Here is a 21,649-nt window from a genome sequence, read left to right as displayed (position 1 = left end):
TTGTTACTCACTTTTATATTGGTTGATCTATAATTAGAAACAGTTTTGGTTTCTCTGACAAACTCCTAGGAAATGGAATGGTTAAAACCAGATTGACAGTCTTTTCACGACATAAAATTGCCTGATAAAGAAGAGGTGAGCGGGAGCAGCAGAAGGACCCAAATTTTCCACCAAGAAATATACCGTGTAATTTGCACTTTGCAGCATGTATGGCTCCCATTTCTAAAGATTGGCCCCGTCTCGCCCTAACACATTTACTTCAAATTCTTTGCTCGGCCAGTTTTTATTTTCGTAGCTCCATTGACAACAGAGCATATTTCTAGTCGAGATTGATGCGTTCAAATAGTTTACGGCCAATTTACGGCCAATAAGTCTACTTTATAGCAAATGCAATGAGGTTTGTTCACTTGCGGACAAGCAATGCAGAGAGGCAAGCAGCCAAGGAAACCGAAAACCAGACCCGACCCTACCCATCGACAACCCTAACCAAGGCCAGTAATGGCAATGCCGTGGAGATCATGGCGGCAAGGGCTTTACATAGGGGTGGGACATACAGAGAGGGGCATGGAGTTTCTGATAATTGCTTTTATCTTGGCCCCAATGCAAACAAAGCCAAGGCGACTTGCTCGGGCCGGCATTCCTCAGGGCAGGTGACTTCAATTCGAGGTCATGGACCGATGTGACCTGACGGATAAGCACAGAAAAAGTCTAAAATGAAAAGAGTGAAAGAAAAGAAAAATTAAGATACATCAATTTTTTACGAGATAAATGTAAAATAAATTGATTTTGTAATTTTCAGAGGATCCCAACCTTTCGCGAATAAAGCATGCGGGCCTAGATTTAGCAATTTGTGGACAAGAACAAGCAAAAAAATAAATGGTCCAATTTGTCTAGAATAATTAAGCTACAAAAGAAATTATCAACTAATGAAGGTCGTGTGCACCCACTGAGCCTATCCAAAATAAAATCGTTTTGTCTATTTTTGGTACACTTTTACAATAATGCTCGTGTGCGTATGAGAGATTTCATTGATTAAAAGAATCAATTCATTTAACAGATGTACCTTCTCTAATCAGTCGCATACAAGTCTCATGTTAAAAAAAAAAAAAAAGGGAATCAAATGTAATTAGTTTTGTGAGTTAGGCGTGTTTTTTACTTGAATTGAAATTTTAACATTTTAATTTCACAAAGCAAGATTTTATAATGATTGGAACGCATAAGTAAAAGATTCATTTTAAGTTTACCTCTTGGATGCTTGACGATCGGTGCTTCCAAATTTATAGGCATTTACTAACCTTTATCATATCTAAAGATGGAAAGTCTTTCAAGCGTTTTGTAAGTTTTCTCTTTTTCACCTTTGCTATCATGTGGAAATTTAATATGCTAAGTTCTCATAATCATTATGTTAGTAAAGGCTCATAAAATTTTTGATGCTGTGATGAGATGCCCTGGATAATCGTGAAGAGCGTTTTCGTGGAAACCATTGAAACCCCGTTGACGTGTTCTACTTGCCTAATCCAATGGCGATTTCATTTTAACTTGTTATTAAATTGGAGTCTTAATCCTATTGGAGACAGATAAACGGAAAAGTAGCAAGTCTATTCATATGCTACATTGTTCGGTCGATACAATGACTTACATTTTGTTATAAACATCAGTCTTCAAATCTCGCTAAATGGTGAACAAGATGATGTGACAAAGATCACTGCATGAGTCATGTCGCCCAAATTTATTCATAGATGAGGTTTGGATCTCCAGTCAAGGAGGATCAAGAAGTTGGAGCAGTTTAGTTCCTTGGTAGAATCCTTGACAATTGAAGATTAGGGAGAAAATTGTTCAAGAAGTCTTGGATCTATTGGCCAATTCAGTTTTAAATCTTTTAATTATGTTATTTTATCAATAAAATATGTTATTAGTCATTTAATTCTCAAAGCTTTTTCTTGAACTAGCAATAGAATGAATCTAAATAAGTTTACTTTCAATTTGTTTCCTATCTATATATTCATACTTAATAGAAGAATAATTTGTTGACATATTTTTTTTTTCTTGCCAATATACAAATTTGAATGTAATGAGGAAACAATTCTGCACTTCAAATTGTAAAATATTTAAACTATGTTAATTCTTAACTTTCAGATTTTAATTTAATTTACTTGTAAATAAATGGATTCAAATGGATTCAAGTCGTTATTTTATAATTATATTCACAATAAACTATATATATTTAAAATTGTGCTAAGAAATCAAATCCATGAGACATTAGATTTATGGAGTAACAGATGAATAAAAGTAAACTTAATTGTTGATTGCATGCAACTTATGTTTAAATTTTTAATTATTTGTGACAGACTAATTGTAAAATAATAGCGCTTGTGCAAAATGTTAACATTATTTTAATAATTTTAAGAGAGAAGTATAAGTGATTAGAATGAGTGGGTTTTGACAATAGTACGAAGAGGGTGACTATGATGGTTCCTTTTTTTGTGAGAGATCATTGTGTTTTATTATAACTCTCAAACAATTTGGATAGGGATCATTGTGTTTTGCTTAATTGAACATGAGTCTTACCATTTGTTCCTTCATATATTTCGATTTGCATAATTCCCCTTTTTAATTGTGTTTGTGATTGGCTTTCTTTCTTGCAAGCTTGGCGTCTCCTCCGATGTGATTGAGCTCTTGATGCGATTGCCCCCTCGATGTGGAGGCATGGCAATTGTGCTTCTAGATTCAGAGGTTTTTTTTGCTTTCAATGACTGACTTATTAATGTTGAGAAGGTGTAGCTTAGAGAGAGACCATCACTGTCGAAGCCAGTAATGGCGGTACTGTGGAGATGGTGGCGGCAAGGGCCTTGCGTGGGGCAGACAGAGAGGGTGGTAGAGTTTTAGACGAGTCTTTTTTATCAGTAGTTCTTGGAGGAAAACAAGAACAAATTCCCCTTTAATTGCCTTTGAAGGTTGAAGCCTCAAGTCAGGTTTTGCAGATGGGGTCCTTCCTTCGATGGTAGGGGGAGCTGGGCAGTGCTAGCAGCGGCTGATCCTTCGGTTCCATTATTGAAGTGGTCAAAATATAATTTCTCCTCTTTTAGGAAAAAAATGTGATCTTTTGGCACCTCCTTTGATCAATATTAGTAGCAGATATCTTAATCTTTTAATTGAAGAAATTTTCGTCAGAGGCAAGGTGATAACCCAGCTAATTAGTGGCTGTTTTTGTTGATGTTGGAGGAAGCGATGGGCTTTTCATCTAGATTTAGAGGTGTCTTTCTTACTTCAACTCAGGAGTGAGGTTGCTTGAATTTCATGGAGTTTGAATTCATATTAATTGGCATCTAGGGTGGGTCGATCTTGTCAGGAATACTTGTAAGATAACTTGAAATAAGAGAAACAAGAGATGGATGCAATAGACTGTGTGCGAGAGGACGACAATTGATCTGTTGATTGCCTATGATTGGAGAGTTAACATTGAACTATGTGACATCATTAACATGATCCCAGGGTAATAGATAGTTTCATCAAATAAATGATGAGATTTCTTATTTTATCTTATCCGATCACATCTTAATCTTTGTAACGGGGAACAAAAGTTGTTTAAGATTCCTCTTCTTTGCTGAAAAAGTAACTTAAAAAAAAAAATCAAATATGGGAAAGTGGGGATGAATATGTTGTCCATCAAAGCAAGGCCCGGTCTTCACCTTTAGTTTCTCAGCTTTAACTTTTCCAACCAATTCGAATTTGGAAAGTAAAACCCCACTGTCCAGTTGACTAGTAAACCCAATATTAATAAAAAGAAAATATTTGGAATGATAAACTGATATATTTTTTATATGGTCATTTCAGAATCAATCAGGCAAAGGGAAATGCCATGAATTGTTAGTGTCATCGCATCCTATACTATTCTCTTTAGCAATTTCCATCGTACTCGAAAGTCGGTATTATGTAGGGACCATGGGTGATTGGAGTAGCAAATTCAAGATTAGGGTGATAAAAAATTCTAATAATATGTAGTAATATATTAAAAATTATAATTGGGTTATATTATAATTATTTTTCCCTGATAGGGGCAGGGCCATCACTCATCCCAAGCCCGCCACTGACTCGCTGTACTTTATTTAGTCGTAATGCTAGTTTCAAGGTAACTTTATCAGATTTGGATGGTGAGTCTGAAAGGATTTGCAAGCCAAGACCATTAAAAAGTTTTGCGAGGATTGCTAGTGTTTGTTCAACTGGCCACTGATCCAATCGACCAAACATAAAAGAAAAATCTTTCAATTATAAGTTTTTTTTTTTTTTTTGGTCATAAAAGAGAAACTTTCATTCAAGAGATAGCAACATTACAACCTGCAGCCATAGCATCCGTAACAAGAAGATCAAGCAAACAAGAGGGGGGGCTCTTCAGCCCAATTAGCAACTAGGGTTCCATCCCGATGGGCCTTTGCGGCCCAGTCGGCTGCAAAGTTGGCTGCTCGCTTACGGTGCTACACGCGAAGACAGGAAAAGTCACGCAAGAGGACGGTGATTTCAGCAAGCAGAGGGCGCACCTCCCATGGTGTCAATCGATCGTTGTGGATGGCGTTAACCAGTAGCAAACAGTCTGATTCAAGCACGATCGGATCATGCGTTCTACCTTGCTGGATCAAGTACTTCAGAGTGATCGAGAAAGCCTGAGTTTCGGCTTGTAGAGCCGAAGATGCCGCAAAGCTACGGGTAAGTCCTGCTATCACTTTTCCGCTGTGATCCCGGCATAAACAAGCCATTGATCCTTCCTTACTTCCAAGCTGAAAAGCCCCGTTGATATTACACTTCAGGACACTTGGATCGGGGGGTCGCCAAACTTCGGAAGTTGGGGTCGGGGCTTGTCCTGTTGGTGTAGATCGATCGTTGAAAATCTTGGCCGTATGAACTTGCGCCGAGATGACATTCAGCAGATGAATCGAATCGGGGCGGTGTCGACGGAAGACAAAGTTGTTCCTCGCCTTCCAGATCTGCCAGAGGATCGCGGCTATAGTTTCAAAGTCAGGTAAGAGCTTCTTCTGAGCTACCTTGTCTGCTAACCATTGATCTAAGCGAGGAACAGCTTGAGGTGTGAATAAATACCAATGGTTGGGTGAGACCATATCAATTTTGTCCATGGACAGAACAGGAATAGGTGTTCAATGGTTTCTGGGCTGTTGTTGGTGCATAGAGTACATACCAAATCTGTATTTATATGACGTCGAAAGAGATTTTCTTTAGTAGCTAAAGCATTATGGCAAAGGGACCAAAGAAAGGTCCGGATTTTTGGTGCAAGCTTGAGACGCCAAAGACTTTTCCATAGGTTCTTGGGTACCTGATATGAGGACGATGGCCTGTCCGTATGACTACTTGAATCTGCTGTCTTGATTGCTTTATAACCGCTCTGCACTGTGTATTGGCCGTGAGTAGTGTCTGTCCATATTTGTTTGTCTTCTGTATGGTTGGGTATAACCGGAATGCTTGTGATTTCTTGGATTGTGTGGGCATCATAATGCTGGTTTAATAGGCTAACATTCCAGTTTTGTTGCTGTGAATCTAGTAAATCAGCAACCAGATGAGGTTCCGTTAGATGTGCAAGACCACCTAGGATGCCTTTATGAAGCCATCTCGTCCCGCCTTATTCTAATATTTCGTCCATTTCCGACAGATCATTGAAGTTTAGTGGAAATTGAATCTCTGCCCAATAATAAACTCTGCCATCCCCAGGATGGTCGCGCACCTTTTTTCCGCATATATGAAATCCTTTTGATGAAAGTAAATACCCTTTAGTAATGTGCTACATAGTGATTATGGATTTTGAAGTAATCGCCAGGCCTGTTTACCGAGCAATGCCTTGTTAAAAGCTATAAGATCACGAAATCCCAGTCCGCCCTCAGTTTTACTACTCTTCAAAACATCCCAACATGTCCAATGAATACCTGATCTGTTGCTATCAGTTTGCCACCAAAAGCGAGCAATCTTCTTTTCAATGGTTTTGCAAATTGAAACCGGAAGTTTGAAAATAGACATGGCATATTGTGGTATTGCACGTACAATGCCTTTAATTAGAACCTCTTTACCACCCTTTGATAGAAAATGTGCTTTCCATCCTTCTAATTTAGCGATATACGGCCAAGATCCAGCGAACATATCCCGCCTTGATCGCCCCGATCCCGAAGGGATGCCTAAATATTTACTCGTTTTTTGTGCAACAGGACCCTCAATTCAGCTGCCAAGTTGGCCCTTAAACTATCGGGCAATGACCCAAAGAAAATGCCCGATTTGTTTCTATTGATCATCTGACCCGTAGCCAAATAATATTGATTCAGAATATTGGCTAGGTTTTGACACTCCTGTAGTGTGGCATTTATGAAAAATATGGTGTCATCAGCAAAAAATAAATGAGAAAGGGTTGGACACCACCCATTTAGCTTTAGGCCTTTGAGATGTCCCATGTCGATAGCTTCATGTATAAGAACAGATAACACATTTGCTAGCAAAATGAATAAGTAAGGTGAGAGTGGATCTCCCTGCCGAAGTCCCCGAGATGGATGGAAAGATGGTAGTTGTTCGCCATTATAATTGATACTAAAGGATGCTGTTGTGACACACTGCATTACCCATTGAACCCAAGTGGCATGGAAACCCAATTTGAGTAGATAATCCTGAAGAAAGTCCCATTCCACCCTATCATATGCCTTTTGCATGTTCACCTTCAAAATTGCTTGAAAATTTCTTTTTCGTTTCCGTATCCTTAGCTGATGAAGTACTTCCTGGACAATAAGGATATTGTCTTGGATTTGGCGACCACTAACAAAGGCAGATTGCTCGACAGATATTAGATCAGGTAGGAAAGGCTTTAGACGATTCGCCAACACCTTGGAAACGATTTTATAGATATAATTGCAAAGACTGGTTGGGCGATATTGGTCAAGACTCTCCGGTTGAGCAACCTTTGGGATCAGAGTAATATTGGTTTTGTTTAGAGGAGCAGGTAGAATTCCAGATCTGAAAAAATCCTGAACTGCTGTAAAAATATATTCCTGTAAAATATGCCAGTTCTTCTGGTAAAACAAACCATTCATACCATCAGGTCCTGGTGCCTTAGTAGCCCCCATTTGGAAAGTGGCTCGGCGGACCTCTTCTCTGGTGAGCTGGGCAGTTAACATAGTATTCATTTCCATAGTGACGGTAGTGGGGCATTTAGCAAGGATAGGATCATAATTCCGAGTTCCAGCAGATTTGTAGAGTTCTGAAAAGAAACGCCTTGTCATACTTAGGCCATCATCCCTAACCTAGTTAAAATTGTCATCTCTCAACATGCGTATTCTATTCCGAAGTCGTCATTGTAGCGTTGTCGCATGGAAAAATTTGGTGTTTTTATCTCCCAAGTTGAGCCAATTGATCCTGGATCTCATTGCCCAATGTTGTTCCTCTTGTTGCCATAAACGTTGGATGTCCAACTTCAAATTTGTAATCAGCTGCTTGTCGCCACAGTTGTTGGAAGAATTGATATATGTTTGAAGTTGCTGCTGCAGGTGCAAGATTTGCTGTGGTGCCTATGAGAATTTCGAATGACTCCATTTGGTGAGGGCTGTAGCTACTGCCTATAATCTTTTGGGTAGATTATAATTGATAGCACGTGGAGAATTCCAGGATCTTTCAACCACCTCGTTGCATTCTCGTTCCTGAAGCCAATAGGACTCAAATATGAATCTTTTATGGCGCCTGCCTGGTAATGCATCAGTAGTCAATAAAAGAGGGCTATGATCAGAGCCCACAGGAGGAAGAGCATAGACCTCAGCCTCAAGGTAAGCAATATGCCATTCCATATTGCACAATATTCTATCTAAACGTTCTTTTACTAGGTCATCCCCAACTCGATTATTCATCCAGGTGAAGGCGCAACCCTTGCTATCCATGTCCATGAGAGAACAATCGTGTAATACATCTCGAAAGGAATGCATTCGATGCGGTTCAGCCACCCGTCGGCCCACCTTTTCCCAAGGAAACAAAACTTCATTGAAGTCACCAGCGCACACCCAAGGTAGAATATTTGAAAGTGCTATTAGTCGAAGATCCGTCCATAGTTGCTGTCTAGACTGATAAGTTGCTGGAGCATGGACACAAGTGAGGCACATATGAGTCCCCAAACGAGTATCTGTATAGGTAGTGTCAAAAAAGTGATGAGAGACTCACTCTATATGGATTACAATGTCATCATGCCAAAGCAGAGCAAGTCCGCCAGCGAGTCCAACAGGATCGAGCACATGGTAATTACTGAATTTCAAGCGCTGTTTAAGCTGAATGATAACCGTCTCTTGATTCTTGGTCTCCATCAAAAATAGTAAATCAGGCTTCTCCTTGGCCACTAAGGCCTTTAGAGCTCGAACTGTCAGAGGGGAGCCCAGCCCCGACAGTTCAAGCACAGTAGCTTCATTTGTCCTTTGGTGGCTGTTGAGGGCCAGCCACCAAAGCCCATATCGCGTCCTTTACAGCAGGTAAAATGGGAGTATCCAAGAGCTGCGATTCATCAAGAGTTTCTGAACTGTTTATCCATGAGTCATAAGTATGATATCTTCCAATTTGCTTTGCTGTTCCCACTTTTGCTAAGCCTCCGGTGGTACTCATTGTCTTGCGGCAGGAAGTGCGTGGTTCCTGATGCTGAAGTTCATGGTGTTGGACAAGCACAGGGATCTCCACATCAGGAAAGGGAGTAGGTTAGGGAAGGGCTCTATGAAGTTGTTGATCAGGCGGTTGTATCCCTCTACCCATATATGTTTTTTTGTGATGTCTTGGATACAAGTCTAAGCTGGATTGTGGTCCTTGCTGAGGCTCTTTCGACTTTGCAGGTGGCAAGATGAAAGCACCAGCAGAAGAATCCCCTTGTATAAATACTTGCTGAAGGGTCTGCTTGTTGGGGATGGCTGTGGATGGGATTGGTGGGAGAGCTAGTTGTTGGGGATGGGTGGAGGACGGTGGGGTCTCAGGTATGACTGCATCCACATCTATGTCTGGTGTCGAATAGAAGCATTGCCAATAAGGACTATGTGCTTTTACCTCGGCTCGCAACCATTGGCCAAAAGCCATTTTCTCTTTACCTGCCATCTTTGCCTCATTAAAAGGAATCTCCTGGCAGTACCTAGCATAGTGTCCTATCACACCACAAGAGTAACAGAAATGTGGTAGGCGCTCATAACGGAAGTCAAGCCATAGGGCTTTTTTTGAAATTCTTATGAGCTATCCTGTTTTCATAGGGTCCTTTAGATTTATCTCCACTCGAGCACGACCTCCTCTAAAAGTATTCCCATCTCTGGATTCCAACTTCACCTCAATGACACGACCCACATGTCGCACAGCCTTTGCAATCATATCCTCCGAACACCATTCTAGTGGTAAGCCCAATACTTGCACCCAGAAAACACACTTAGAGAAATCATAGCAATGTAAAGGCGTGTTGGCTTCCCAAGGTTTAAAAATAACTAAATGATGAGAGAACAGCCAAGGACCCCCTTCTAATATTCGTTGTTTATCTGTTTCATTGTGAAATTTCGCTACATATAAACCCTCCTCACGTTGGGAAATAGCATCGTTGTCAGTTCGCCATGCATGCTTCAATGTATTTTGAAAAGCCCGAAAGTTGATTGAGGGGTTCGAAGGGATTTTACCAACTAAAGTCATTCTGCATTCTTCAATTTTTTCCGGGGGCGGAGCTTCATCCCAATTATCGATTTGTTGAGCAGACCAGAGACGCCCCATTCTGTTACAAAGAGCCGCAAGCCGCGACTGGTCTTCCCGTTGGTGTGGTTCCATGCTAAAGCAAATTCAGGGTAATCAACCTTCCTAAATTAGATGTGAATGAAAGGCATCCTTCGAATATACTGGCGCCCATTAAAAGATGTGGAACCATCATCAGCTTCGCCATGCAAATTAAGGAAAGGGAAGGAAACTCAACTCAATTTAGAGGAATTTGGGGTGGATGGATTGCTCGGTGGAAATCTGGGATTCTCTATATCCTTTACTCAGCGCGCCCTAGACCAAAGGAAATACGAAAGACTCTGTTCGTTGAGGACGGGAAGGAAGAAAGTATGGGGACGTATGGAAAGACATTCGAGATCAACCGAGAAGTAGAAGAAGGGAAGAAATTGGGAATTGATGGGAGGATAGGGAAATGCGAAAACCCACTGATTAGGGTTTAAAGTGTGAAAAAGCTACCATGGCGGTAGGATGAAACTCTGCATAGCGAGATTAGGGTTTAGGGTTTGAGCTACCATAACGGTAGAAGATGACTCTACATGTCGAGAGAAATTTTCTAAGTTTCAATTATAAGTTAAAGTGGCCTAATATGAACATTGATAAGTGGGACAGCATAGTAATGGGAGCTTAGTATATAATAATCTATTTACATGGAATCTTCTTAGTTAGTTTATATACTAATCTGTTTTTTCCTTTATTGATAGAGAATTCGATTGGATCAAGTTTTCTTAAGAGCGTAATAGTGTAACACTCGACTTTTCTCTTTTATTGTAAAATAATAATAACACTGATAATTATAATATTGATGCGTATGGAGTTTCGCCAATCCTTGGTCCTCAGTTTTTCTTTTGTAATAGAATAGTGGCATATGGGTGACAAGTTGGCCAAAATTAGAATAACTCATGGATATGACCGTTGACGAAAAAGCATATACGAACGTTCGCATCTCACGTTTCGCATGAGGAATCTCTATGGAGAGAACCTTGTGTTTTGAAAGATTACACTCATGTCTCGTGAGAATATATGATTTGATCTGATTTAGTATTTGGGATTAAAATGATGTGGATCATCTAGGGTTAGAGGGTAAATGCATAACATGCAGTTACCTCATAGTACTACCTAAGAATATTGGATTGGGAATGGCGTGAAAAAAATTTGTCTAATTTTCATGGCTACCAATACAGTGATAATTAGAGACCCAGGACTCATGTCCATACCTGTACTCAATGATAAAAACGAATGTGTTTTCGTGAGTGAGCTTAATCTTTTTCATTTTCAAATTCTATTTCATACGATTCTGGCCTTGCACTATCCTTAACTTTTCGCCATGTTGTAAACATGAGATTTCTAACTAGATATGAGTGATTAATCGTCTACTTTTTTGCCCCATCTTCTGAGCACCACTAGATAATTGCAACCCATTAATTTTATATATGCATATCGGTGTTGCCAGATCCAAATTAAAGAAAACGAATAGCATCGGCAACTAATAATCTCAAGAAGAAAGGGAGGGCGTAAAACCATTCACATGCGGGGGAGCTACTAACTATCTCAAGAAGGAGGAGGGCATGTTTGGATAATTAAATGCACGATGCACGTGGATTTTAATGTCCAGTCTTTGATTTGTAAAAAAAAGAAAAAAAGTAAAAATAATGCAAGATTATTTCAAAGTCACAATTTACTATTACGCAGGTATTGATTTTACTAATTAAAGTTGCCAATTCCCATTGAAATTTTTTTTTTTCTTCTCCCTATAATTAATCTCCTTTACGAAAATTACATAACAGTGCTAGGAAAAACCTTCTTGTATAAAATTATGAACAGTCTGCCTAATCAACAATGAATTGATGTATTTAAAAATATTACCATGTTTTTTTAACATTATCCTAAAATTCGTCAGAAGCAAGGATAAGTGGTATCTTGCACGATAGACGCGTTATATTCAAATTTCAAGCCTCATGAATGCTCATACTGTTTTGTGGAAAAGTTATGAGTTACACTTTATTTCCATAATCCAATTTTCTAAAAAGTTATTTGTCGGTATGCGCAATAATTCGACCCTGAGTTGGGTTTTGTACTTTTTGCTTATATAAATATCTATCTATGGTTGCGAGGAGTGCTTTATTTCCATAATCCAACTTTCTAAAAAGTTGTTTGTTCGCGTGCGCAATAATTCAACTCCTGAGTTGTGATTTGTACTTTTGCTTGTATTATTGTCCTGTTGTGGGGCCATTAATTAGGGCCTCTATCATTGAATCTGTAAAAGTCGTCCCTCGCTAGATGACCCTCTATTATCGAACTCCACCCGTTCGCTTGCTCTCGATCCATCTGGATTACTCCTTTTTTCGATCTCTCATCTCCCGAAAGAATCTATGGATTTCGCGAGTCCTCTTTCAGAACTCGTCAAAAGCTTATGGGGCTTGGCCAGCAAACCTTTGGGCTACATTTGTAATCTGAAAGATAATGTGGAGGCGTTGAAGAAAGAAACTAGAGACTTGGAGGCCATGAGCGAGGATGTGAAGGAAAGGGTGGAACGTGAAGAAGAAGAAGCACGTGTGCGGCGCACGAATCAAGTGAAGAACTGGTTAGGCGAAGTGCAAGAATTTAAAGGTGGAGTAGATCAAGTTCTTCAAGAAGCCAGGGAACGAGACCGAATCAAATGTCTCATTCATTGTCTTCCACGGAACTGCTGGTCAAGCTATAAATTGGGAAAAAGAGTCGATCAGTTGCTTAATGAAGCGGGAAAGCTCCAACATAAGAAAGGAGAATTCAGCGATTTCACGTCACCGTTGCCTCGTCCTCCTGTACCTGCGATGCCTATGGACGAGACTGTGGGGCTTGATATTTCCCTTAAAAAGTGTGGAAATGGCTCACGGAGGAAAAACAAAAAGGAATGATTGGGTTATACGGAATAGGCGGTATAGGAAAGACCACCCTCATGAAAAGGATCAACAATGAACTTCGGCGTGCGAATCATGGATTCGACGTCGTTATTTGGGTAGTGGTTTCCAAGCAAGTGAATGAAGATAACTTTCGAGACACCATAAGAAAAGGGCTGAACATTAAAGATGAGTCATGGGAAGGATGGTCTCAGAATGACAGGGTCTCTAATATGTCGGAAAAGTTGACCAAGAAAAAGTTTGCGTTGTTGATTGATGATGTTTGGGAAAGGCTGGACCTTTCCGAAATTGGAGTTCCTCGTGCTAGTCTCAAGAATGGATCTAAAGTAGTATTCACAACTCGGTTGAAGCAAGTATGCAACCAAATGGAAGCCGATGAAACATGCGAAGTACAGAGCTTGATGCCCGAAGAAGCTCTGACATTATTCAAGAAGAACGTCAGCAAATCGCTTGAAAATTGTCCTCAAGAAATTCAAGACCTCGCCAAGGACATTGCCGTAGAGTGCAAAGGGTTGCCACTAGCCCTCATTACTGTCGGGCGAGCCATGGCCGGTAAAGACGATCCCCGTGACTGGAGGCATGCACTAACAACATTGAGGGACAAACCACACGAGCTAGCAGGTATGGTGGAGAAAGTATTTCACATATTGAAATTTAGCTATGATAGTTTAGATGATGCTACTCGACAGGCTTGCTTCCTTTACTGCTGTTGCTTCCCTGAGGATTACCCCATAATAGCGGATGAGCTTATTGAACTGTGGATTGGAGAGGGCTTGTTAGGAAACACTAATAATATATACCGTATGCGGGACAAGGAGCATCTATCTTGGGGGATTTAAAGAGGGCTTGTCTATTGGAAAGTGGGCTTTATTCTAGACAACCAACTGTAAAGATGCATGACATCATCCACGACATGGCAACTTGGATCGCTCATGACCACGGGCAAAAGGAGAACAAGTTGTTAGTGATAGAGAACGAAGAAGACATGTCCATGGAGATGATGTCTAAATGGGGGAAAGCGGAAAAAGTATCTCTATGGGGAGGATTGATTGGAAATATCAACCAAGCACCACCTATGTGTTCCCAACTCGAAACTTTGTTTGTAAGGGAAACTAATGTAGGTTCATGTCAAGAGGATTTTTTGAGTCAATGATGGCCTGTTTGAAGGTGCTGGACCTATCCGGCAATAGAAATATAGAATTATTCCCTGAAGAGATTTGTGATCTGATTAATTTACGGTACTTGAACATATCGAACACTTGTATCAGTGAGTTGCCCAAGGAAATCAAGAACTTGACTCGCTTACAGTGGTTGCTACTAAATGGTATAAGCAATAATGTCTTGATTCCGACGGGGGTAATCGCAAGCTTACCATTGAATGTGTTCAGCACGTGGGAATCGGGTCTAGAGAAGGAAGAAGAGGTGGTAGAGGAACTTGGGGGCATGCAAGAGCTGATCGACTTATCTATCGTAGTGCACAAATCTTCCTCTGCACTAAAAATATTCCAATCCTTACAGAGATGCATAAGAAGAGTGAAGATCATGGATTGTAAGAACTTGACGTGCATCCCAATAAGTCACTCATTAAAAGGGAGGGTCAATTTCTTGCATTTAGAGGTGCTTCATCTACAAGGATGTCGTATGCTCGTGAAGATGGAGATTACTCAAGGGACGGGACAGGTGCCCAACTACTCTTGCTTCCCTAGTCTCGTTGAAGTTTTAGTTGAAGGGTGCGGATTTTCAGACTTGTCTTGGCTCGTGCACGCGCCGAAACTCCAGATATTGATGGTTTGGCGTTGCTATTCGATAAAGAAAATAATTGGGGATGAAATTGCAGGAGAGGAATTAGCTGCTTCGGGACTATTCTCACATCTCGAATTCCTAAATATCGGCTTTCTTCCAAAACTAAGGAGTATTTGTGACCACACACTATTTTTCGCTCAAGGGTTAAACATCAAGATATACGATTGCCCTAGTCTCAAAAAGTTGCCGTGGGACTCGAGCAACGCAAGGGGAAGCTTCTCGATTTACGGGGACATACAGTGGTGGGCCGAGTTTGAGTGGGACCCCACGGCGAGGGTCACTTTCCAGTGGCGGGATGAGGGATCCGTAGAAGAAGAAATGACATTTGGAGAGGCGGTGCGTAAAATGAATGATAGGCCTAATTGGTATTCCACGATTGGATTCCGACCCAGTGGGCCGAGTGAGTGAAGTGAGGTCTTTTCTTCTCGATCAATGGGGACGAACATTGGAGGGCTGAGTTTGAGTGGGACCCAGCCGCCTGACTCACTTCCCAGAGGCCGCATGATGAGTGTCCCGGAGAAGAAATGGCATTTGGAGAGGCACTCAGGTGAAATGAAAGATCGCCACTTTTACGAGGCCAAGACTGGACTCCTACCCTCGCGAGCCGAGTAAGTGAGGCTGATAATAAGTGTAAAATATTATTTAAAAGAAGAAGTTTCGTTTGTCTTTCTCTAGCAAAGTATCTCTATCTATCTTTTCATAGCTTCTAATTTGTACTTCGTTTGTGTGCGTTTATATATAAATAAATGTTTAGAGTTATCGACTTCCGCCAAATTCTTCCCTCCTTCGCTCCCCCGCCCCCATGCACGTCTGCTCCTTGAAAACTTAAAGTAAAGCTTTCTAGCAACGTGAAAATTACTTTAGCTAGATAAATAACTTTTGTCTACTTTTGGGCTGAGCGTTCCCTGCTGCGACGTTTTTCGCGCGGGTTTCAGCCTCTTTCAACCGTTGATGCATACTGAATTTAACATTTACCTATGGTTGAAGATTGAAATAGATTGAGACACCGATTTGATTGTGCAGGGTGGAATATCTACCCATCCTTTTCGTATTAATTTTGCGAGGAATGGTCTTTACGTTTATCTCATCGCTATGATGGCCAAATAGATAAAAACTCTCAAACAACTTGGGGATAAGATTGCATCCTTTTCTTAACTTTAACATGAGTCTTCATCATTTCTCCATCCATTTGTTTCGATTTAAGGGAATGAATTCAAACAATTTCCACTCGAAAGCCCAAACCTTACCAAGATAATGTGATAAATTGAGCCGAGACTTTGATTTGCTTATTTTACGGACAAGAAGATTACGTCGCCCTTCTTATTTTCTTCAAGTAAACTAGTTTTCAAGCATGCACTACAGGTGTACAACTAGTTTTCTCTTGCAAGCTTTGGCGTCTCCTCCAATGCCATTGAGCTCTCGATGCGGTTGCCCGCTAGACGTGCGGCAGCCACCACCACTAACCTATGCGTCAGCCACCGCGCCCTGACATGGTTGATGCCTTGCGGCACCTCTAGCTGCCATTCCCCTAGGGGCCCCGGACCTGGGCTGGGGTCCCCCAAGGCAGGCGACCTCGATGTTTATGTCACGGCCCGATTTGACCACATTAGCTTGCTCTGGTTGAGCAGGTTCTGGTCATCTGCTGTTGAGTTTAGAGTAGCTGCTTTCGTGTATGGCTGCAGGTTCAGTAGCGTCAACAATTTCCGTGATAAGCTCAGTTGTTCTTGGTGGAACAACTTTGAAGGTCGAAGCCTTGACTCAGTTTTTGCGGATGGGTGGTCCAGGCGGAGGCTGATCCTAATGGTAAGAATTACATTTGCCGAAGTGGCCAGATTTAATATCTCCTCTTGATCAATATTGGTAGCGGGTTTCTTTATCTCCGAATTGCAGGGGTTTTCGTAGGAGGCAAATTAAAAAGGTGAGAACCCAGCTAATCAGTCGCTATATTTGTCTATGTTGGAGGAATCGTGGTGGGCTTTCTGTCTGGAATTTTAGGTGTCCTTTAACTTTAGCTGGGGAGTGAGGTTGCTTGAATTTTATGGACTTTGAATTCATATTTTTTGACATCTTGGTTCAGTCGATCTCTCAAGAATTCTTGCAAGATAACCTGAAGTAAGTGGCTATGGATACAGTAGATTATGCCGCAAGGACGACGAATGATCTATTGATTTGGGTATTAATAGCTTAGCCCCACTAATCGTTAGCTGTATCCTAAGCAATTTGCGGCTTCTTGAAACTGTCTTTGTAAGGGGAAAGTTGATTTTATTGAAACAGTGACGATTGAGATGGCTTGTTGGTATACTGAATTATGTGTCTTGATAGAAACCCCGAATGGGCAGAATTGTGATTTTTTATAAGCATTGGTGTGGCGGTATGACTTAGTTTTGAATGTTTGAAGTTGGTTGGGTTTTCTTTGATTTACAGGAATCTCTTTTTGGTGGGAAGGCTTTGCATATTTCAAATTAGAAAAATACGACAATTATCTTCTGCACACTGTACCCATGAATAGGCTCATAAGATGGGCTATGCTGTCCATGCATGTGTCTGTTTCTCCTTTTTGCTTGCAGACTTGATTTTTGCCCTTGGGAAGATACCTTTTCAGTTATGTAGCTTGCAATCTTCAGTGCAGATTGAGTTGGATTTTGACATTACATTTTGAATCTTATAATGGAGGACATGGTGGCAGGCTTTGAAGGAAGAAGTAATTGTTGACCTTGTTGATTGCTGTCGTTCTTATCAAGAGCGTGTTGTGCTTCTGGTGAATTACACAGCATAAGAACTTCAACAAAAAATAATCATCCAACCTTTTGCAGTCAGATGTCATACCCCTAATTGTGCACACTCTACTGACCTTCAGAGATGAGGAACTTCCGTGTCTGGGATTGGCCTTGAATGATAGTTTGCAGCGTGCTCTGTCAACATGTTAACATTGCCAAAGGTATTCCACTGACCAAACTAGGAGTGACAGAAACTCCAGCTTTGCCGCCGTGGATGTGAATCGTGAGTTCTGGATCTTACCTTCATTCGTCCCCATTCATCCTGGTTTGTTTTTGCAGATATCTTAATCTTGTCCTTGATGGTATTCTATAGTGGTCCTGTATATTTAATTTTGCGCAGGTATTAAGACGAAGGTGTTTGGATAGTTTTCAAATTGAAACAATATGACATTTTTGCTGCACCAACAAGAATATGGCGTGGGCTTGTTTTTAAAATGGCCACCCTCCCAGAATGCCCATTAAAAGATAGAAAGTTTGAACTTCTGTTTTGTTAATTGCGTTTCTCCTTAGTTTCATGGAGATGTTGTCTGAATTATACCATTTTGCATAATGTAGCTAAGATGTATTGCTACTATTGGATGACTCACATGCCCATGTCATATTTGTATGGGAAAAATTCATCGGTCCAATCATGCCTCTTGTTCCACAGTTGAGAGAGAAGAACTTCATACTCAACCCTATGACACGATTTGCTGGAGAAAAGTCCACCATCTTTGTGCCAAGGCAAGTATCATTACCGGGTCCAAAATATCGATCCAGAATCAGATAGTTTGTGAGTCAGCAAATTTTTAATAAAGTGATTCAAGTTGTTGTTGCAGGAGGATCTCTACTATCCCCATCACTTAGTACAAGATCTGATCTGGGATAGTCTTCACATATTTACAGAGCCTTTTCTCAACTGTTGGCCGTTTAATAAACTTAGAGAGAAGGCTCTTCAGGTGACGATGAAGCACATCCACTATGAAGATGAGAACAGTCGATATATCACTATTGGATGTGTGGAAAAGGTAATGAGTATAGATTTAAGGAGGAAAGAGAGAGAGATAACTCAATATTCACACATCATGGGAAAACATCACTGAGTATTTCTTTTGCTTTGGACTCGGACAGGTGTTATGCATGCTTGCTTGCTGGGTAGAGGACCCAGACAGTGACTATTTCAAGAAGCATCTTGCTAGGATACCAGATTACCTTTGGGTTGCTGAAGATGGAATGAAGATGCAGGTTAGTAATAGTGTCACTGAGCTATAATAGAATTGGGCTTAAATTGTACAGATAGATATTTATGCTGCAAATTTGAAAGATGGAAGTCTTCTTATTACAATGAGAAGATTGATTAAGTAAAGTGATATCATCTAGAGGAAAGCTTAGTTTGGCAGTTGGCTAGTTTGTATGCAGAGTTTTGGTAGCCAAGAGTGGGATGCAGGCGTCACCATCCAAGCTTTGCTTGCCAGTAACATGACTGAGGAGATAGCGCCCGTATTAGCTAGAGGACATGACTTCATTAAAAAATCTCAGGTTTGATCTTTGATTCATATGAGCTTCTGCTTGACTCCAAACATTCTACTTTCTTTCACTTCCTCGCATAAGCTGAACTGCATAGATCCGTTTAAAACACTTCAGGTCAAGGAGAATCCTTCTGTTGACTTCAAATACATGTACCATCGTATTTCTAAAGGATCTTGGACATTATCGGATCAAGATCACGGTTGGCAAGTATCTGATTGCACTGCAGAAGCTCTGAAGGTAATACTGCTGTGGATACCTTCACTGCATCCGCAGGTTCAATCCAATCCTATATTGCCCGGTTTTTCACTGAATCTGTTATGCTGTATATTCAGTGTTGCTTGCTTTTTTCAATGACGCCACCTGAAATTGTGGGTGACAAGATGGAGCCAGGGAGATTGTATGATGCTGTCAACATCTTACTCTCTCAACAAGTGAGTATATCATCGTTTTTCTTTCTTGAGCAAGACTTTGAGAAATTTTTTGATCTCGACAAGAAATATAGGCTAAACTTTGTTTGCTCTATGCATTCCAAAATCACATTGCTATTTAAGTTTTCTTAGAGTTTCATAACTTTTTTCATATGTCGAAGTGTGATAATAAATTGTAATATGGTCACATCAACCATGGATGTCACTTGTTCCAGAGTAAAAATGGCAGATTGGCAGCATGGGAGCCTGCAGGAGCGCAGGATTGGCTAGAAGTAAGTTACTAAATTTGTAGGAATTCCTTGGTGGTCCTCACTAACTAAGACATGTTTCTTTGTTCATAAATTACTAAATCAGGGCATTCTTTCTCATCATTTGTCACTTGCAGTTTCTAAATCCGACAGAGTTCTTAGAGGACGTCGTCATTGAGCATGAATATGTTGAATGCACATCATCAGCTATCCAAGCTTTGGTTTTGTTCAGGAACTTGTATCCTCGTCACAAAAAGGAGGAGATAGTGGATTTTATATCAAATGCTGTACAGTATCTGGAGAGCATGCAAAAGCCAGACGGGTCATGGTTTGTTCCTTTTCCATTGGGTAGTTGTGAAGAATTGGGATAAGTCAAGGAAACAACTAGCTAATTGAGCAATCCTTGCAGGTACGGGTGCTGGGGAGTTTGTTTTATATACGGCTCATGGTTTGCGCTTGGAGGACTAGCAGCTGCTGGCAAGACATATATCAATTGTGCAGCTATGCGCAATGGAGTCACCTTTCTTCTACGAACACAGTTGCAGAATGGCAGGTGAGGAGAGAGCAATCTTTCTTGCCCGAGGAAGGTAATTTAGAGAGGGACCTTCAACAGTATGTTCGGCTTTAGTTGTTTTAGTTGCATGCTTTTCTGGGAGCATGAAAATTTTGAATTTTCTAATGCCAGATCGGTCGATGTAGGAATACATACCACTTGAAGAAAAGAGATCAAATCTGGTGCACACCGCTTGGGCTATGATGGGTCTGATTCACGCGGGGCAGGTCAGTGAATGATATTTTCGTCTGGGTCTCAATCGTATTAACCGTACTTTGGCGATAGTAAAAATCAATATTCTATGTGAAGTTTCTGACTTTGATATTTCATCTGCTATCAGGCGGAGGGATCTAACTCCCCTGCACCGGGCTGCGAGGCTGCTAATCAATTCACAAATGGAAGACAGAGATTATCCCCAACAGGTTTGTACCTTTCTATCACTTGATCTCATATAGGTTAATATCTCAGGGAATAAGAGACTGCGCCCCACCGATATCCTTGGAAAGAATTTCCTGAGTACTAATCCATACAACTAGTAGAGCCTAGAGATGATTATTGTCCCCGTGTATTATCTCACAAGCAGTTTTCTTTAATTACTCAAAACATCATCAGGAACAAGTGCAAATAAAAAAAACCTTAGTTAGAGAGAGAACTTGATCGATGAGAATTGCCTTACAACAAAACAACATAATCTAAGCATGAACTTTGCCTGCCCTTATTCTTAATAGTTAATAGTTTTGTGTTGCAGGAAATCACTGGGGTTTTCTTCAGGAATTGCATGTTACACTATGCCGCTTACAGGAACATATTCCCATTGTGGGCTCTTGCAGAGTATTGTCGGCGGGTTGCTTTACCGTCTAAAGGCCTTTGAAGAAACAGGGCATATCATTACAACTTACAGAGAAAACGTAAATTTTATAAGCACAAAAGTAATCAAGACCCATATATGTGGTTTTTGTTGTATGATAGATGTAGATCCGAAGGATTTGTGGTCCTAGGATTGAGGATCCAAGCTAAGACTATGGTGTATCCATATTCATTGTAATAGAATCCAAACTATTGTTGAAATAAATGGAAATGATCAGATACGATGTGGCTGAAAGCAATGGAGCATTCATATCAGTTTTTGAATTCCCTTTCTTCTGGTGTTGAGTCAAAATGGTCTGTCATTTTCCCATCTTTCAAAATTGGGACTGATACAAGATTCAAGGATATTCGTTCATATTTATTCTATTGCCGTTCTCTACTGATCTACTACTTTTTCTTTGCCCTCTCGATGATACACGAGACAAGACAGTTCATCTAATCCATTAATCAATCATTGCGATTTACTCTCGTATTCGATTGGCATTTTTGTTGGACTGGCTTCAAAACAAGAAAGGTCCTCCTCGGTTTAAGAATATTTCCACCGTTTCCCTTGTAAATTAAAATTGGTATTTTGAGTAATAAATTTCATTGATAAGATCTATGCCAGAGCTTAGAATTGGAACTTTCCAGTAATGTCTGTGGAATCCAACTGCTTGCTCGCAAGCAGTGAAAGTATGAATAACTTATGTTATTTAAATGAGGATCCTACTTAAATCAGGGAAGGTCTTTACAGGCTTGAGTCAAGTATTGTTTTGTGCTGCTAACCTGCTGGGAAATTTAAGAATTCTTCTGGGAAAAAAACAGAAACTGATGACTGCTG

At 40.5% G+C, this 21,649-nt stretch overlaps 3 protein-coding genes across 3 annotated transcripts; all 3 read left to right on the top strand.

Moving 5' to 3' along the window:
• Positions 1-12,013: 12,013 nt before the first annotated feature.
• On the top strand, positions 12,014-17,378 carry LOC104452308 (probable disease resistance protein At1g63360). The gene is made up of 2 exons (XM_039315530.1): positions 12,014-16,250; positions 17,121-17,378. The coding sequence occupies exon 1, from the start codon at positions 13,770-13,772 to the stop codon at positions 14,853-14,855; it is 1,086 nt and encodes a 361-aa protein (XP_039171464.1). The 5' UTR covers positions 12,014-13,769; the 3' UTR covers positions 14,856-16,250; positions 17,121-17,378.
• On the top strand, positions 12,638-13,483 carry LOC104429794 (probable disease resistance protein At5g43730). The gene has a single exon (XM_039314704.1). It carries the CDS (start codon positions 12,638-12,640, stop codon positions 13,481-13,483), a length of 846 nt encoding a protein of 281 aa, XP_039170638.1.
• LOC104452307 (beta-amyrin synthase) lies at positions 14,880-21,084 on the top strand. Its single transcript, XM_039314702.1, is given in 16 exon segments — positions 14,880-15,055; positions 15,836-16,250; positions 17,134-17,205; positions 17,378-17,489; positions 17,874-17,947; positions 18,043-18,231; positions 18,335-18,448; positions 18,623-18,742; positions 18,848-18,970; positions 19,066-19,164; positions 19,377-19,433; positions 19,547-19,737; positions 19,819-19,996; positions 20,109-20,189; positions 20,303-20,384; positions 20,711-21,084. Coding segments are annotated over 16 exon segments (2,196 nt in total). The 3' UTR covers positions 20,824-21,084.
• Positions 21,085-21,649: the final 565 nt, after the last annotated feature.

This window comes from Eucalyptus grandis, chromosome 6 (genome assembly GCF_016545825.1).
Source record: "Eucalyptus grandis isolate ANBG69807.140 chromosome 6, ASM1654582v1, whole genome shotgun sequence".
NCBI lineage: Eukaryota > Viridiplantae > Streptophyta > Magnoliopsida > Myrtales > Myrtaceae > Eucalyptus > Eucalyptus grandis.
This window is presented reverse-complemented; position numbering and strand designations above follow the sequence as displayed.

Coding starts and splice junctions, on each gene's coding strand:
- LOC104429794 (XM_039314704.1), top strand. CDS start 12,638: ATGATTGGGTTATACGGAATAGGCGGTATAGGAAAGACCACCCTCATG.
- LOC104452308 (XM_039315530.1), top strand. CDS start 13,770: ATGTCAAGAGGATTTTTTGAGTCAATGATGGCCTGTTTGAAGGTGCTG.